Source organism: Elaeis guineensis, chromosome 3 (genome assembly GCF_000442705.2).
Source record: "Elaeis guineensis isolate ETL-2024a chromosome 3, EG11, whole genome shotgun sequence".
Classification (NCBI taxonomy): Eukaryota; Viridiplantae; Streptophyta; class Magnoliopsida; order Arecales; family Arecaceae; genus Elaeis; species Elaeis guineensis.
The window spans coordinates 93,363,505-93,383,105 of record NC_025995.2 but is presented as its reverse complement, the minus strand read 5'-3'; the positions used below and the strand labels follow the sequence as shown (position 1 = coordinate 93,383,105).

Genomic DNA, 19,601 nt, shown 5'->3' with positions numbered 1-19,601 from the left:
GAGCTATTATCTCGACCCTTCCCCCAACTCCATCTCCACCTCCCATCGCGTCAAGCATGATCCAACGGATCGTATTCATCCTCCCTTTGACCAGCGAGGGATCAGCTTTCTAGTCTCATACAGCAAATAGTCTTCGTGGCGAGCTTCTAGTACGTATCAAAAATTGGACCCACAAACCATATCGTGACACCGAAACACGTAGATTAGCAAAGCTGTTTCCTGTTATAGATAGACGGCTAACCTAATTTTAAATTCTTAACGCTGAGACCCTTTTACTTGGTTCCGTCTCTCGTTCGCTATCGAACCCTTCTTCAATATATATACTCTTTTTTCGTTGATGTTTCGAGCGCTTCAAAGGGATTGGGTTGAGGTCAAAAGCTTGGAGACCGTTCACATGCTGTTCTTGTATTCTGAAGGAAGCGGTTAAGAGGAATACAGGAGGAGGCAGGTACGATGCTTCTTTTCACTTCTTGCTCTTTTGATTCGCCTTCTTTTATTGAGTGCATTAAAGCATCTTGGAATATGATAATTTGGAGACCAAAACAACTTTCTTTAATCACCTACAAGGAAAAAATGATGCAACTTTCTCGAAAAAAAAGTTACGAATAACTAGATTGATACTTGATCAATATGTCTTTTTCCCTCTGATAAATTCGTAACCATGAAAGGAAAATAAACTAATATGAATGTAAGTTTTTATGTGTGGTATGCATCGCAAGTTATTGGAGACAACGTGTTGGTTGGGCTTTATATGATAGTAAGTCCAAGTCGATGCAAAATTGAAAAGAACGGGACACCCAGTTGGTTATTTAATCTAAAATGAGGTGAAGTGTATAAAACTTCTAGCTGAGTGGTAAATTGAGGAGTTGTGACATTAACTTTTAAGTTGCCGGAATTTTCTTCCCTTTTTCTGTTCATAATGTTCAAATATTGTTTCATTCTTGTGCGGGATCATTTAGCATGAATGACATTACCAACTGGTGGAGAACCTCTTCAGATACTACTTGGGCGTACTAAATTCATTTGATATTGTTTCATTTCTATAGTTACTTGGAAAGTCCTTTTCCGTTAGTGGAATTTTTCACAAACAACATGTTTGATATATCATTCTGATTGGTTTCCCGAAACGAGGAACTGAACACTACATTCATGTAAACCATTCGAAGAATGTACATCAAGGAAAAAGGTGCTAGGTTTTAGAGAAAGTAAGTCACCCTAGGTATAAGATTTTTTGGCTACCAAGTTTATGTGAAGAAAAATTTAATGGTTTTACTAGTTATTTATGACTAGAGAACTAGAAGAGAGTTTCTCATCCTTTATAATGCCATGTATATTTCGAGGCATGTTTGTCACCATTGTTCTCTCTTTCTCCCTGAACGAATTTAAGAAAACTAAAACCAATCACACAAAAGGAAGCTGGGTGTAACCGCAACAAAAGTAGTTGGTTGCACTACAAGAATATATTCCTATTCATACCCCAACAATACGCAACTAAAACACTGTATAGAAGATATGCCAAACTACATTCTCTTTTTCCAGATTTAGTTAATTATCTTCACTAGTATATCATCTCTTGCCCTTCTATAACATATGTTCCTACCTGTGGAATACCTTTTTGTGAGATGAAGATGTGGACTTGTGATGCACTTCACTACACCTTTTATGTTCTTTTTCAGCATCGTTGTTATCTCATATTTTAACTTCTAATCCAGAATCATCTATTCATTGTGATCAGGGTTTATTGCGGGAGTAATATTTGGGAGCTTGATCTATATATAAGTTTTGATTCCCAGTGATGGTGCTTGTGGCTAGAGATTACAAATGTGCAAGGATTTTTCTTCCTTCTTGGGCATTCATTTTTGTGGAGACTTGGTTAACATATTCCATCTTATCCAAGGTCTATGGCCACTAGGTTCTTTCATTCTCAGATATTCCGACATTCTTATCCATCGGTAAATAACTCTTGCAATTAAAAATCTTGCTGTTAGCAGCTAAGTGTCTTTTTTCTGTAAATGTACAGAACAAATAGATTGGAATGGTTTCTGCCACTCTCCAACAGAGAAGACGTAAGGGCTAAATTCCATTTGCTTTTGTAGAGTGCATCCTCATCTAGATCTTTGAAGCAGTGTCTTATGATGTCTGGCTTTATTTGGTGATTTGAGCACCTTTCTTTTGAAGGCTCCACCAAAGTGTTGACCATGATTTTGTGATTATGCCATCAACTCGATGTCAATCCTCATATGCAGTCACACCTTACCAATTTTCATGGTTCATGTCAATTGAAAGGTAGATGGAAGAAAGACATCAACAACTACTAGACCCAAAAATGTGTGTAGCAGTGTCGTGATTCTCAAACATTATATAACTATCACAATTATGTGTACAGTACTCCAAAACACCAGCTACTTGGGTCATCTTCATAGGATCCTTGACTTCCATTTACTTATGTCAAATGCAAACTTAACAATTACATCAAACCTCTGTAAGTCTCTACATGATACTTGTAGACACAATCATGATCCTGGCTTTCCTCGCTCTTCTATCATTATCAACGACCCCCTTTTGTACAGGGTTATCTTCTTGTGTTGATATAGTAGAATATCTTGTAGTTGCACCAAGCTAATTCATCATACTTGTTCTTTCTTTTTTCTAACGAGATGCTAGCATGCTCTACTAATGCAGCACTTGGAGGGATGTTGGCCTATATGACTTATCACTATATTAGCCAATTGGCAAGAATATTTCTCTTACTTCTGTCTGGATCTGATATAAGCTGCAAGCATTCAAGAGAGGCTCTTTCAATTACTCATGCTAATGATGTTACTAGCAACCAATAACAGATCATTAAAGCTAAGCCTTTTGTTCCAGCTTTTGTATGTCGAATTGCTTCCTATGTATCAAGCCACTATGTACTCTTGTACAACTACAGGAACCCATTTAGTGCCAATAGAAAGTAAAAGAACAATTGCTGGGGATTGTGATGGTTTTGAAGTCTATATCAGTTCCAAGAAAAACATCAGAATCTTTAGATGCATCGAGAAGATTATATGCTCTGAATCAAAGGTGATGAAGTCAAGTTCAAGTCAGTTGCAGGAATCACTAACTTTGAAACCTCCTTCTAGACTCATCCTTGCACCCATTTCCTTATTAAAAAGAAAAAAAAAAACATAAGAGACCTGCATCCACTTCCCCCACCGACCCCTGAATCCGTTCCCAAACCTGCACCCGCTTCTGGTAATTAAGGTTATGATTAGTCTTAGATCAAGCTCTATCGGGTTTTATTTAAGACATACATGAAATTTTAATGGTCATTTACATGTTATGCACTACTGAAGAGGGTCCATTGCAGACCTATATCTGTGTATTATGTGCTATATTAAATTAGAATATATAATGAATCTTGTTAATTATAGATTATTTGCTTGTGCTATCCTGTGAAGACTACCAATCTAAATTTTACTACAGCTGATAGAGTTTTACATGGAGAATCCAGCCCCCCAAACTTAAAAATCTCTTATATGATTGTTAGATTTAGAGATACTGCACCTGTTTTGAATCTTTCTCGGATTTCTGCTCTACACTTATATGCACGATACCAAGAATTTCCCTAGCCCTAATAGAAACATGGATACTAGCCACTGTTTATGAGCATTAAATCCATTAAAATCTCCTGTAGACAATTGGACAGGTCTATTTTCTATCCAATTTATCATAGAACTTGCATTCATGAAAGTGAAAAGTTTTCTTAATTAAAGATAAAGTTACAAGGGACCAAATATAATTCCTCCTGAAGCTTGACCACGATTGACCATTTTAATGTAGAATTCTTAATAACTCTGTGGGCATCGCCAATCATTTAAAGATATAATGTAAAAGTACACCATCAGGCGCTTGTTGAAAAAAACACTATGCAAGGCTTGAGACTGGGTATTGCCCTGGTTTTAACCATGCTAATATTGTTAAACCCTTTTGACTAATAGGACCAGGAATCCAGCTACATGAGATCAACTTGCACGTACAGAAGCAAAAAGGTTAACCTAATCTAGGTCGTGGAAGTAATAGGCTCTAGATTCCTATGAGACGATCTAAGTTACAAAAAGTACAAGGATAAACTCGATAAGGAAAACAAATCCTCTCCTACCCTAGATAGGAATTGAGATTTTCTAGAAAATTGAAAAAAAAAGTAATGTTTTTTTTTTTTTACGATAATTTTGGAAGCAAGAATATAAATATAATGAAAAAGGCTAATCTGGAATCAAAAAGTAAATTTTTTTAAAAAATCTAAATTAGGATGACTAGATGGATTCTCACCAATTGATCCCCTCAAACTGACCAGAGTTGCACTAGTCTTCTCTTAGGCTTCCCATGTATCCATTGATGTTGCATTGACTTTGCACAGGATCTTCCAAAGTTGCCCAGGAAGAAGAGGCCTTCAAGTTGCATGAAAGTTGCTATAGAGTGACACCCTAGAATGGCGAAGTCACACACTAAAGAAAATGCTAGAATAGAGTTTCTAAATTCAACAATATTCAATATGATCAGAAAGTAGGGAACAAGGGATACTTATAGTAGTTTAGGGCCCTCATAATGATAGAAAGTCATGGGATCCCTTAGAACTTGACTAAAATTCAAAAAACTTGCAAAAGAAGGATTCTAGAGACAAAATCTCAGCCTTAAAGGTGACCTGGTCACTAAAAATCAATTTATGGTGACCTAACTGCTATTAGTTGGGTAAGGACAGTATACTAACTACCATCAACAGACTTAGGTCGATTAAGAGTTAGTAACCAACTGATGGCAGTGTTTCTGCCATCTAAACCGTACTGATGGTGTTGCCATCCATACCCCTAGGATGATGGATTCTGGCCTTCGATTTGCAGCCTCGAATTGCATTGACACAACTTTGGTTTTTTTTGGCTTGGAGAGCTTGCTTGATGATGGACATGTTGAAAGTGGTTTCATACCAAATTCTATGCTTTATGATCATGGTGATGTGATATTTTTTGATTGATTGACAATTAAATGCCTCTAAAGCTACAAGCTGACCTGACTTTCAACACTTTAAGCCTATTTGAAATTTGTGATTCAAGTGCAACCTTCCATCCTTAGCTGGACTAAGGATGGTTTGAAGGGCATTCAGGGGCCTTTGTGACAATGAAGTGTCTAGGTTCGCTTTCAATCTTGTACCAACACCATTTTTAACGCACCCATGTCATTTGCCACCTCCTTGATGATGTTTGACTCTGTTCATCCATCCATCAGGTTCTTTATTGTGAAATTTGATACAATAGGAGTTAAGGTCTTGTGGCATAAGGGAATGGGTTTCCAGCCCCCATCAGCTGATGATGCCCATTCATGGACAACCAACAGTGATTTGCAGTGTTTTACATTCATAGCTATATATTTTCTCAATTTAGGCTCCAGATCAAACAGTGAGTTTATTTTTGTCTTAACTTCTAGGAAATGTTCTTGAAATATCCACTACTGGCACACCAACGGCAATGAGTTCATTTCTCTTACAAATTTTTTTTCCGAAACAAGTCAATCATGGTTTCCCTCATTCCCTCTTGATTGGGTGGCATCTTATTTGTTATCATGAGATAGGTGCCTTTTTTTTCAAATGAAGCACTGGGTTTGAAGTTTCTAATGTTTTTAAGATGTCTCAAAGAATTAAGAAATTGGCTGTTCGCTGAGAACTAGAATAAAGACTGGTTTCTGAACATTCACTGCATGACATCATAACCACTCTGCATATATATATATATATATCTTTTTCTTCATTTTTTTTGATATACTTTTTTCATCTCTCAGTCCAAGAAATTGTGCCTTTAGATGAGGAATGAGATAAAGGTCGACCATCTGCCTCCAAAGATAACTTTTATTGTCAAATCTGACCCTTGTTCCACATGACTTTTGAAATCAAGATTTTCTTTCCTAATGTCTGTGTTTGGCTTGCAGATTAATGGCACCTTACCTGTAACAAGTAGAATTTTCACAATAATGGTAATTCGTGACCGTCAATGTGATTCTCCATTACCAGAAGGGATAGGTAGTGCGACAAAGGATGATGTTGCAGTGCAGTAGTAGTCTATAGACTCTAAACCTCCAAACAAGGACACTGTTTGTACAAGCCTCCATATAACAGATCCTGTTAAAGTAAGGTCATAGCAGTCTACAGCCCCACATGAACATCTGTAGGAGAACCATCTGATATACTGATATGTCTGGTCAACCAAATCCCATCATATGCAACATTGGTACAAGAAATTTTGATTTGGATATGAGTTGAGCTGATAAAAGCCACAATCAAAGAAAAGGAGAGCCATGTGGCAAAATTATAAATACTTTGACTGTATACAACCTCACAAGCCAACAAGACTTAACTCCAAGTATTGCTAAATCACTTGCCCACCATGATAATGTTACTTTTGATGAAGGATAGCCAAAATGGTAAATTTTGGGTCATCCTGCTTAACAGCATAACTCCCACTAACGATTACCCACTTTTTGTACATTAACCACTCACAACTAGTTCTCTTGCAGTAAGGATATTCTACCATGTCTAAGAGCACCTTGTTGAGTTCACAGATATAAGATTTCTGACATATCTGCTCTTGATTCATGGTCAGTGATGCCTCATTTTATCCTTCAAATTTCCCAAAACAGGTCTTAACAGAGTTGGCTCGTCCTAAGATATTAGTTCGATTAAACCTACTCTCTGCTTTAGGACAAGCTTTAATTCACACCTCAGTTCTCAACTTCCATTGGGAAATTATCAAACAAAGTTTCAATTGCTTTTAAGATGGGTTCATGGCTTTGGAACTGATAATCTTGTAAATATAAGAAGCATTAAAAATTGACTTTTTCTCAAATATCCATAGGACAGTTCCATATTGACTGTGGTGCAAGAAAATTGCAATTTTTGAGTCCTTGGCAAAAAATTAATATTAACTATTAATTTTTGTAAAGAAAAAGAATAAACTGAGATGATAGAATTTTTTTCAGACTATCCTGGCTGAAATCAACATACATTTAGGTTACAATCTTACAGAACCCACAAGTATGGTAGTGTCCCAAACTGTTGAAACCACGATGGCTGTATGGCCTTTCGAACTGACAAACCAGTAAATATAATATGAACAGGGGATAGGCATTGTCATTTCAACTCTTTGTGGATGGTTGCTAAAGTCAACATAAATTAAGTTTACATGATCCAATCATTATATGTTCCAATTCTGTGGTCTTGCTTTCACAGCACTGTTTCACTAGATAATCAGCCACCATATTGCCCTCACCAAGGATAAATGTTATCTGATAATCTGCAAGTTCGATGAACAGATGGACCAATTATGGCATGATATGAATGGAGAAGGCTACTGAGATTTCCTTAGAGATGCTTGATCACCATGGTAATGTCCAGTCCCACCCAAACTTGTAAAGTCCCTAGTTGATCAATATTAGAATGTATTAGAAATTACCAGCATCTCTAGCATCTGGATGTTCTGTCCTTGACGAGGTGCTGCTTGGTCTAAAACCAAGTCTAATGTGGAATGTCCCTACCAAGTTTGACCCATACTGCTTCTAGAGAAATCTAGGTGGAGCCACTTCTTTTTTCTTTGCAGCTGTAAGTTATTATTTAATCCGTTGAACTGTAGTTCCATCACTTCAAAGCTATCTTGACACACTGGATTTTCTGGGCAGTTTTAAGCATCTTAGTGTTAACAATTCTGACATTCATGCTTTTCCAGAGCATCTACATCAGGTTTTTTGGTTCCACTACCATACAGTGGTTGTGACCTATTGGCATGTTTCCTCTGTTATGGCTGGCATAGATGTATGACCTCTAAAACCCTGCAAAATTATAGATCAACAAGGGACTCGTAATGCCTTTGGCCTTTCACATGTTCTCTGACTTTTGGCCAGAATAAAAAAATAAATCTTTAATAACGCCTCACCAGCTACAGAATTGGCCGAGTGGTTTCTAAATGGTATAGGATGTGTACATTGCCTTTGTATTAGTTACTCCGTGTATGTAGCAATTGTAGATCAAGAAGCTGACAGCCATTGATGCAATTGCTGAACTCCAGGAGAGCTCTCCTTGGAATATTTGACCCAGTTATTTTCTGAGAAGATTCTGTTTTCAACTCAAATATACTTATAGTTATCTATGGCTCATCAAAACTATCATTTATGGTTCTCAGTTTATTGCACAAGTTTCCTTTTCTTTTCCTTTTTCTTTTTCCATCTTGTTTGCAACATAAATCTAAAATAGAAATTTCCAGTGTTCAATCAGGTTTCCGTTGCCCTTCATGTTATTAATTGGTGAAAATATTTTAATCATTTCTTCTCATCCATTGCTTTGCACTATTTAAGGTACTTAGACTTGTAACTTAGTATTTTTCTTCCTCTATTTGCTTTGCATTTTTATTGTTTTCATGCTATGTGGAAGTCTTGCTGTGGATTTGTTTTTTCATTGGTTGGGAATGTTTTCCATTTAATTATTGATAATAATACATAACATAGTTTTCTGGTCATCAATCTAAACAAATCAGGTTAAAATGTGGGTTAGAGAAGATGGCTATATTTTCTGAGTTTCTCAGTACACTCGCTGCTTGGTTATAAAGTTAGTTTCCAGGAGTGGTGACCAAAGGACAATTGCTTGTTATCTTTCTTGGCTTTTCTTTTGTAATAACTGCACCATTGAGAAGCAAAGATGGATAATATTGCTTGTTGTTTCTTATATGCCAAGGTTAAACTGTTGTGAATGTTTTCAAACCAGTCTCTTTAAAGACGCCCAAGAAAATTATGCCCTTGTAGAGCAAAGGGCTAACATATATAATATGTATAGATGCAAATTCAATAATAGATTTCTTTTCGAGAGTAAAACCATGGTAGATGATCAACCATTTGATTGATAAATGATATAGAGGTGGTCGCTCACATGGGCGTCAGCAAACAAGAGCTAAAGGGGTGAAACAGGAGAAATGGTGGAGAGTAGCAGGTGATAACTCAAACCGCATGGACTGCCAGTTTATAACCAAACAAAAGTAGACCGCAAAAGATAGCCAAGCAGTAGGAGATTGAAACTGAAGGCTTCCAAGCCAAAACACCACATACAGCAGAAGGAACATACCATGGTGGCATGAACCAGATTGGCTTCATCAGACTCTCTCTGGAGCTCATTATAATAACAACTTCTATTTTACAGAAGGGCACTCTTTTCTTTTAAAATCTCTCTCTCTCTCTCTCTCTCTCTCTCTCTCCCACACACGTGCACACACACACTCACTCACTCACTCTCACTCTCATGCAAACACTCACTGTTTTTCTCAAAAAAGAAATATCACTATTTATACTCTTATTTCACCATGTTTACCAGGCATTCCAATCAATGGCGCTAAAATTGCATCGGCAGAAGGATGAGAAGGTGATGTTGGAACTCAGAAATCAGAATATGTTTCACCTGCCGGTGGATGTTCTTCATACAATTTCATGATGACTCCTGATGTCAGAATATCTGTGTGCTTGTATGCAAGAGATTACAGCTTATAGTTCGTCATATGTATCCTGCATACCAAGCTCATTATTAGTGCATTATTATACCATTAGAATTGCATATGCTACCATGCAGCCCCATGATTTTCTGGCTCCAATATCATTTGGATGGCTATTGGTCAAGAATTCTACCAAAGTTTTAATCATTTTAGTTGAAAACTTTTACTTTTGCTCAAAATTCCAGCATTGTAGTAAAAGTAGGGCATATATTTGCATAACCCTCTTTGAAAAGCATATGTGTGCTATAAGAAATATTGCCGAAGCCTGTCTTCTTCAGCATTTGTTGTTAGAAAAGTCGAAACTTTTTTGACAACAATCTTCGATTTCTCATCTCTTCACTACACTGTTGAATAGCTGTCTTTTCTGTTGCTTGATATAGAAGGAAAACCTTGGGATCTTCATTCCATGAAAGATGGATTATTGCACAATATCTTCTGTTGCTTGATATTGCAGGGAGACCTTGGGTTCTTTATTTCCAATTTACATGGACTATTCTGTGAGCTGGAGCAAAGCTCTTGGCAAGCTTTCAATGGTTATCTAAGAAGTCTCATCCATTTGCTCTATTATTCTTTTTTTGGAGCAAATCATTTGCTCATTTTGACTGCATGCCTAATAAGAATGGATTATGATTATATATCAAGCATCATAGAGTGCCAGATATTGTGAAAGCAAAAGCAAGATACTCCCCCCTCTTTCTGTGTGCACATTCCCACGTCCTAAGATCTTCTTTGGTTTTGTAAGCCGGACAACGGGGCATTAAAAATACTTTTTTGGATACATTATCAAAATTTTTTGGCTGTTGTTTTTTTGAGGACTATCGATTTGTGCTACAAAACCAAAGTTGATTGTTTGTAGTATCTTGCATAAACCAAAATATATGGTGGAATTTTGTTTCGTCGCTTCTGTATTTTCCAGGTTGATTTGGTCGGTTTGTATGTCTTTCAAGAAAGGATGGAGAACTTTCTTTCACTATCAGGTACATAGCATATTATATGAAAAGTATTATTGTTGAACCAAAATATATGAAACTATTTATGAAAACCATGAAAAATAATTTTGCGCCTTTGTCGCTGATGGAAGTTATCATCGTAAAACTTGGACAATAAACAAATAGTAAAATGACCCCTGAGTTGTGAACAGCAGATAGCTAATTTGTATTTATAATGACTAGAAAGTTAATATCTCGAAGGCGGTCTTCTTGGATTCTTTTCGTGGATTGGAACTATTCCAAAAACTAAGATGACAGGCAAATGGTGAATCGTGACCTGCAGAGTGGAGGAGCTGATCACAATCTTCTATTTGTTACGCACTGTTTGATCCCGAGTGGTCATGGACTCATGGCCAAGGTGGTGGTTTCCGCGTAGTTGAACATAAAAAGAGAAAAAATGGCCAGAACAATCACAAAGGAATCTATGGTGTTAAAATGGAGAATGCTTTATAAGGTCTTTTTGAGGCCTGGACGCGGTTTTGCTGCAAAAATAATAAGAAAATAGAAGAGTAACGGTGATTTAAGAAATCTTAATTACTCAAAAGAAAAAAGCTGCATTAAAGGGCTTCGCAAAAGACGAAGCATCAAACTTTCTACAAAGGCCAGCATGTCGTTAAGATGTGGTGCTTGTTCATATGCTACTAATAAAGGAGGTACTTTAATATCTGCCGTCTCTCTCTTTTTAAAGAGAGACTGAAAGAAGCTATCCACCTTCTATTAATAAATATAAAATAATTTACATCTCGGAAGAGAGAACAAGATCAATTTGAAAGGGAAAAAAATGATGAATAATAAAAACCTCAATGAAAATCAGACAATAGGAAGAGAATAAGGAATATCCATGATTCTGCTCTAAATTCTTCTGAAGTTAGCTTTTTTTGACTGCATTGAATAGACCACATATTGAAATTATAAAAACCAACATGAGTGATAGAAATCATGGAGGATTGCTTGTTAATAAAAACCAAGGATATTTCCACAGTCTCATCATCCGCTTGTCAGCTCCCATAGCTGATCTCCCTTTAAGCGGACCATAATCAAGTCGTGGCATAACCTATTGGGAGGAAAAGCATGCACTGGCTCAGTATATGACTCGTGTTTCTTTAAAAAAAAAGAAGAAATCGTTACAGTCTATCCACTAAACAATGAATGGGGTTCTACTATTAAAAGGACAGTGGTCACTTGGCTCAGAACAGTGCAGGTCTGATACCACGTCCATCACAAAACTTTAGAGGAGCCCGTCCGCTGGAATAAGAGAAGGTGACCCTACCACGAGCACAAAGATTCAAACCACGTAAATTAAATAGCGTTGGGTGGTGGGACAGTTTCGCCTGTGAGGGAATTGAATGCGAGATGGACTAGAATAAGTGAAGAAGAACGTGGGATGTTTATTCCATGGAGAGTGATGTATGGGGTTGGGATAGAGTTCTAAAGCGAAATGAAAGAATTGAAGGGACGAGCCGAACATTTCGCATTGAATAAGTGAACATCTATACTATGACGGGTTAAGTATATTCTAATTCATGCCAAGGAACTGGTGCTTTCATATCCCAGCGACAACGAATAGAGTGTGACGGCTGAACCATACACGCGTTGCCTTTTTTTTTTGGGGGGGGTACAACACGTTGCTTTCATTTGGAGCTCGAGGTGTCGGCAGAATCAGAAATGGTAAAAGATCCAATCAGCAACATATATGGTCTGAAAATTTTGACTCATAGACTCCATGAAGTGATCTTTTTACGGAAGCATTAAACCTTGGGCATGCATAACAAATCAAGTGTGTCCATGCTCTCCAAAATTACTAACCGGACATTTTACATGCAAAAGTGCAACGTTTGTTAGTTAGGAGAAGGCCATATTTTACGTAAAAGATGCATGACCCAACCAACCTCTTATTGATGTAGAGATGATTGCAGCTGAAGCAAAGTGCATGCCGATAGCAGTGGGTTCCACACGGGAGAGAGTTCCGCGTACTTTCTCTCACTACACTGGCCAAGATTACTACGTGTCGATAGCTCAACCGGCCAGAGTCTACATTGGTAGCCAGCGCCGACACGCGGTGCTGTGCGTATCCTGGTGTATCTCCTGTTTCCTTGGTCTAATTTGGCTGCAGCGGCCCTCCCATGGATGCGTGATCTCGGACGGGGTCTTAAAGTATCTTCACCTTGCAGTATCTTTCCAAGCAGTGACGGTGTCCTTCATGTCGGGCCTCATGTCCTTTTGAGGAAAAAAAAACCCCGAGGAAATAATCACATGATCATGGTGATCAATGGATTAGGCAAATAAATAAATAAATAAAATATTTCTTTAATAAAAATAAATTGATGGATGTGAGAGAGAGAGAGAGAGGGTAGAATTAAAATAAGAATGGGAATAGATTTTGAATACTAGAAAAGTATGGTGATTATGTTTCGAAGAATTTAGATATTTCTATTTCTCTGTGTAATCGAGTGAAAATAAAATTTTTTCTGTTGTGGGTAGAGAATTTTGGACTTATACGACGGATCCGACTCTATTTCAATAAAAAATATTGCTCATTTTGACATTCAAATATATTGCAGTTTACACGTTGAGCTCTTGGATCCTATTGATATGTCTTCGGCTGTCAGAATTTTATCTTTGAGCTTAGATCCAAAAGATATCTCTTAAAGATAAAATTATCAAGATAGACCGGCCCACTACAATCTATTCTGATACACTCCGATTCATCTCTAAATAGGTTGAGATGGACTGATCCGTTTAATTGACGGATTGAAAAAATTCCAATCCAATTTGACCCACCATGAGCCGCAGGTTAAATGGTCTAATCTGTCAAAATTCAAAAAAAAATATAAACAGTAATATAAATTAAATTTCATATTCAATTAAAGCTCAAATCAACCTATCAAAAACTCACATCTCAATTTTTAGAGTCATAAAATAAAATTGTCAAACTTAAACTAAATACTTAATATAATATAAATTTAAAAGACTTTAAATTTTAATTTTTTAACTAATTTAGAAGTAAATCAAAATCTCAAAAAATTATCTTCCATATCATTATTGTGGTCCTCATCATTCAATTCTTCATCCTCTTCCTCTTTTTCATCAATTATCTCTTCAATAACATTAGAACCCTCTTTTGAAATATATATATATATATAGGTGAGTTCGTCCTGACCTGCCTCAATCCGTCCTAATCCGCCGATCCAAACAGAATGAGTCATTTGACCAGCTTTTAAATGAGTTGCTAAAATATAAATCCAATCCCTTCCATTTATATGGTGGGATGGGTCAATCCGACGGATCCAATCCAAATTGACAATTCTACTTAAGAAAAGAAGGCCTAACAGAATATCTCTAATGGGACTAAAGTCTCCCTCCACAATATTTTCTAACTAAATTATTAAAATGAAAGTCACTTATCTCTAATCTTGGTACAAAGTTTAATTTTTTTCAATCAAACATGTTTTACCTACAAAATTTTAGTTTTGCAAGATAGCATTTGGATATATGCAAATAGAAAATGCAGGTAGTTGGGGTTATATTTGCAACTACATTCCCGGTATTTGGTTTAATGGGTTTGTAGTTGTAGTAAATTAAAATTTATATTTTTCTTTCTTAGATAAGAGCTGCCTGGTTGTGTCATTAAAGTAACACTAACTATGGCTTTACCAACCACTATCTTATCTAATTTAAAGTCTTTTTCATCACAATTACCAATGTGCCGTAACATAAAACGCTGCAAAATGATCTTTTAATGCAACTTGTAGGAGTATGGTCCGGCCCAGATGCAACAATCAAAACAATGAAAAAGAGTCATCTCGTGCATCTGAGATTCACTTAACAATAAATAGCAAGTATTCGCACGCGCGTGCCGTTACTTTAGGACGGAAAATAATAGAACTCCAAATATAAAAAAATACACTGGCCAAATATCAATCAGAAAAATAGCATCATAAATAGAGATTTTGGTTTGCGTCCTTCTCTCCGCTTCGTTAATTTAAAGAAACAGAGCTCCCATCCAGTGGAGGCTCAACCGGGATAACAAAGCTTTCAATTAATAGAAAGCGTGGCAACCCAACTCCCCTTTCGATCTACTCACTGAAGCGCTTTTTCCTGTCCATAAAAAAAAAAAAAAACTCTTTCTTCTAATAAAGATTTGTTCTCTTATTTATCAAAAAAAAAGAAACCTCTTTTCCTCTCTCTCTCTAGCTGGCCCGCAGCTCTTTAATCTCTATAAAGCGTGACATTACCAAACTCTCTCTCACCGCTCTTTCCCCATTAATACTCTCTCTCTCTCTCTCTCTCTCTCTCTCTCTTTCTCCGTGATCTCAAATGGCTCGTTCTCCAATCGCCGTCGCTTTTCTTCTTCTCCTCTTCCTCTCGCCGGCGCTCTCTCTCACAAACTCCACGTCGCTGGGGAGCTCCTTCGCCCCCTCGAGCTCCTTCCTCTCCACCCTCAGCTCCACACTCGACGAGATCCAAAGGCTCATCTCCGTCATCTCCACCTTTTCCGGCGTCCTCGGCGGCGACCTGCGCCTTTCCTCCGCCATCTCAGACTGCCTCGACCTCCTCGACCTCTCCTCCGACGAGCTCTCCTTGACCATCTCCGCCTCCCAGGCCTCCAGAACTTCCACGGCCACCTCCTCCGCCGCCGAGGGCACCGGCAACCGCCGCTCCGACCTCCGCTCCTGGCTGAGCGCCGCCCTCGGGAATCAGGACACCTGCAAGGAGTCCCTCGATGGGACCAGCAGCGTTGTCGGCTCCCTTGTCGGCGGCGGCCTCGAAACCGTCACCTCCCTTGTCGCCGACGGCCTTCGTCAGGTTGTCGCCGGATCCGGCGGCGGGAATGCCGGCCGGCGAAGGCTGTTGGGAAAGGTGAGCGAGGGGTTCCCCAAATGGGTATCAGCGGGGGACCGGAGGCTGCTGCAGGCACCGGGCGCGGTGGCGGCGGACGCGGTGGTGGCGCAGGACGGAAGTGGGCAGTACACGACGGTGGGGGCGGCGGTGGAGGCGGCGCCGACGGAGAGCACGAAGAGGTATGTGATCTACGTGAAGAGAGGGGTGTACAACGAGAACGTGGACATTAAGAAGAAGTGGTGGAATATAATGCTTGTCGGCGACGGCATGGGCCAGACCATCATCTCCGGCAGCCGTAACTTCGTCGACGGCTGGACCACCTACCGGAGCGCCACTTTCGGTGAGTAACCAGAGACACTATTCTAGCTTTTGATTTCTTTCTTATTTTCCGATAAGCAGAGAAAATACTTTACATTTAATTTTAAAATCATTAATTTTTTTATATAATTGTTCTTCCAGAAGGATAATTTATAAGTAATAAGCTACAAACCAGGGATAAGAAGTCATTCTCGAAATAATTCTACCTCAAATCTTGGTGTAAGCGTTATTTAGTTCCCGGTGGTCACTTGATATCGAACTAGCAGCTTGCCTCAAATACTTAATTATTTAAATGAACAATCAAAACTTTTACCATATAAAAGAATAATAAAAAAATAGATAGAAGCACTGAGATATGGATGCCTACTCTTTTAGGGATGGCCTACTCTTTAGTCTCTTACTCGTATCTACTTCGTCTTCCTTTGAGTTGAATTAATGCTGGTCAAAGACTTTATCCTTTTAGTATTGTTTTTGCATAAGGGGATATTTTTGAAGTGGGGGAGTTGTACTGGCAAAGGTCAAGATCCGCGAAATGTGTGGCGTGTCGTTTGGATTTTTGGTGTTCGGTGTCTCTTGTATACTTAGTAGCATTTACGAGGACTCTTTTATTATTTAGTAGCATTTACGAGGACGTTACAACAGAAAAAGCTTTAAAAAAAAAATGTGGGCCCTATCACGCCTGCCTAATTGGTACGAAGGAGGCACGTACTGCAAACTATTGTCGACGTGGCTCTGGAGCCTGAATAGCATCACTCTTTTGATCAAAATTATTGAGTTTTTATGCCAATCATAATGGGTAAGTGTATGGTAAGCAACTACTCATCATTCCTAAGAACTAAAAGGTTAATAGTTGTTGGTAATTGGAGGATATTATATCCTTTGGATCTAGCTGAGACTTACGTGCATTTAGGTGAAGTGACAACGATCTGACCTCCTTCCCCCTCCCCCAGTTTGAGCGCGTGGGGTCCAATGTACATATATCCAGGTTGGACGGGAGCCGCACCGACGTTCTCATATATCTCTGTCCGTCTGATCATATGAAGTCCATCCAAATGGCCCTGATGGGATCACATAGTCCAAACCCCTGTATCCGGCTGTGATCAGAGGGAATAATTGATGTTTTTTGTCGTCTTCTCTGATCTCTCCCAGCAATTCGGTGACACTCGGTGAAAGCGAGGAGGACAAAATCATCATTTCGCCTCTGTTTCTCATCCCGTTCAAGTCATTGTGGCACTCTGGATTTCTAAGCACAATTAAAGGTACTTATAGTACTACTTTCAAGCGAAAACGGCAAAACAATCCTTAATGCTTGTGGTAATCTAAACGATAAAAGCTCCATGTTTCAAGCACTTACAAATCTGCACTGGGTGACATAATACGAAGTGGGCAAAGCATATCTCGGTATGTTGTAAAGTCGGCAAGGTTGTCTCTGATGTAAGACTTTTGAGTGGTCCTAATGGTCCAAATTCGAAGATGCTGACACACGTGTGTGTTTGTGTGCGTGGCCATGCGTGCAGCGGTCTCCGGCAAGGGGTTCATCGCCCGGGACTTGACAATTGAGAACACGGCGGGCCCCTCGAAGCACCAGGCGGTGGCCCTCCGCTCCGACTCCGACCTCTCGGTCTACTACCGCTGCAGCTTCCTTGGCTACCAGGACACCCTCTACGCCCACGCCCTCCGCCAATTCTACCGCGAGTGCCTCATCACCGGCACTGTCGACTTCGTCTTCGGCAACGCTGCCGCCGTCTTCCAGAACTGCGTCCTCCTCGCCCGCCGCCCGCTTCCTGACCAGAAGAACTCCGTCACGGCCCACGGCCGCAAGGACCCCAACCAGAATACCGGCTTCGCCCTACAATTCTGCAACATCTCTGCCGATTCCGACCTGGCCGGGTTCACCAACTCGACCGCCACCTATTTGGGCCGGCCGTGGAAGGAGTACTCCCGGACCGTTTTCATGCAGTCTTATCTCGGGGGATTGCTCCGGCCCGAGGGCTGGCTCGAGTGGGACGGGAACTTCGCGCTCGATACGCTCTACTATGCCGAGTACATGAACTCCGGGCCCGGTTCGGGGCTGGCTGGCCGAGTCAAGTGGACCGGGTACCACGTTATGACCAACTCGGCTGAGGCGGTTAATTTCACCGTGGGTCAGTTTATTGATGGGAACCTCTGGCTGCCCTCCACTGGGGTCAAGTACACCTCTGGTTTGACGGTGTGACAAATTAATATGGAGTGTGAGAGAGGAGAAAGGATATTTGGTGCCGAGTTGCCTGTTTCGTATTCTTTGGCATGATGCTAGATATGTGTCGATGTTGACATGAGAATGTTTGACTTGTTTTGTATGTAGGCATCGGTCCTGTAGTATTAATTTCTAAGCAATTTGCTCCTAAGAAGGAGATGGGCATGGAGTAATTATTGAAGAGGGATATGGGATCACATGGATATGTATTTAGTGGTGCAAGGAAGAGGTATTTTTTGGAATAAAGAGATGCAATTAAAGCTAAACTTTGTGTTTCGGCTGGGAAGTTTTATTAGGCTCCTAGAAGGATTGTGACTAATGTATAATGTCTTTTTTACTTCTAACAGGCGACAAGCCACGAAGTGTTGCATTCATGTGTAGTTCCACAACTATCGACTTGTTATTTTACTACTCGTAAATTACCTAATTAGACCATAAAGAGGGATTCGAGAAGTCAATCTTAATTGTTCAGTAAGACCTGTGGTTATGGCGATTGTGGATTGGTAAATGAACCAATTTCTATTCCTGTGGATGATTTTATGGTTGGCTATTTTGGTCCATTATATCTGGGTTTTGCTATTGTATGTTAAATGGAGGTAATAATCTTAGGATGCGTTTGGTTACACTTTTTATTTTTTGATTTTTAATTTTTAAAAAATATTTTTAATTTTTTTAATTTTTATTATTGAGTAAAAATAAAAAAATAAAAATTATGTTTGGTAACTACGTTGCTATAGAATAAGAAGCAACATTTGGGGATGGTAGATGAAGAACTCGACGAGGGAGAAAGATTCGAGAAGAAAGGAAGGAGGGGATGGGGAGGTGAAGAACTCGATGAGGGAGAAGAGTTCGAACTCTTTACTTTTTGATTTGGTATTTTAGATGTGGGGAAGCAAAAAAAATACAAAAGCAAGTTTTGGAAAGAAAATTTTTTTATTTTATATAAAATAATTATTTTGATTATTTTAATTTTTACTTTTTGCTTTTTATGGTGTTATCAAATATTATTTTTTTATTTTTATTTTTTAAAAATCAAAAAATAAAAAAATATTTTTTTAATAGTTAACCAAATGCAACCTTAATTTCGAACTATACTGCAAAACCTATTAACAAAGCACATTAGTGAGGCTTAGAATGGAAGGTGCAATGATTAACTTGCATTTGAATAAAACTTATCCTAATATGATCCAATTAACCTAAGGAATTGATACGTATTTTTAATAACTCTAGGAATTGATACAGATTTTTTTATGTGCTGTCATTTTTTGGGATGACATTGACAGGAACAAATCTTCTGGATGACCATGAGAGAGAGAGAGAGTATAACTACCTTGTATGACAATATTTTTGCATCGAAGGCAGCTCAAACTTAGCTGGTGCATGGGTAGAGAATCTTAGGAATGCGAGTGGCTCTGAAAAAGTGGTCCTTTGATGAAAAAATTTGGAACAAACATCAAGTTGCTTCGTGATATCGACATTTTGGACAAGGAGGAGAAAGAAGGATTATCAATTGCTGAATTAAACTCTTAAGTATTTGGAGAGAGTTTTTGGAGGAGATTAATCATTAGGAGGAAATCTATTGAAAGCAAAGATCAAAGATAACATAGCTCAAGGAAGGGGATAGGAATATCGCTGACCTCTACAAGATGGATTCCGGATGTA

At 38.8% G+C, this 19,601-nt stretch overlaps 1 protein-coding gene and 1 long non-coding RNA gene across 2 annotated transcripts; both read left to right on the top strand.

Annotated features, from left to right (window-relative positions):
• The first annotated feature begins 291 nt into the window (after nt 1-291).
• On the top strand, nt 292-9,893 carry LOC105041977 (uncharacterized). The gene is made up of 3 exons (XR_831454.4): nt 292-448; nt 1,736-1,952; nt 8,928-9,893. It is a non-coding gene; the product is annotated as an uncharacterized lncRNA (long non-coding RNA).
• Nucleotides 9,894-14,792: 4,899 nt separating this feature from the next.
• On the top strand, nt 14,793-18,313 carry LOC105041978 (pectinesterase). Its single transcript, XM_010919062.3, has 2 exons — nt 14,793-15,725; nt 17,221-18,313. The coding sequence occupies exons 1-2, from the start codon at nt 14,861-14,863 to the stop codon at nt 17,916-17,918; spliced, it is 1,563 nt and encodes a 520-aa protein (XP_010917364.1). The 5' UTR covers nt 14,793-14,860; the 3' UTR covers nt 17,919-18,313.
• Nucleotides 18,314-19,601: the final 1,288 nt, after the last annotated feature.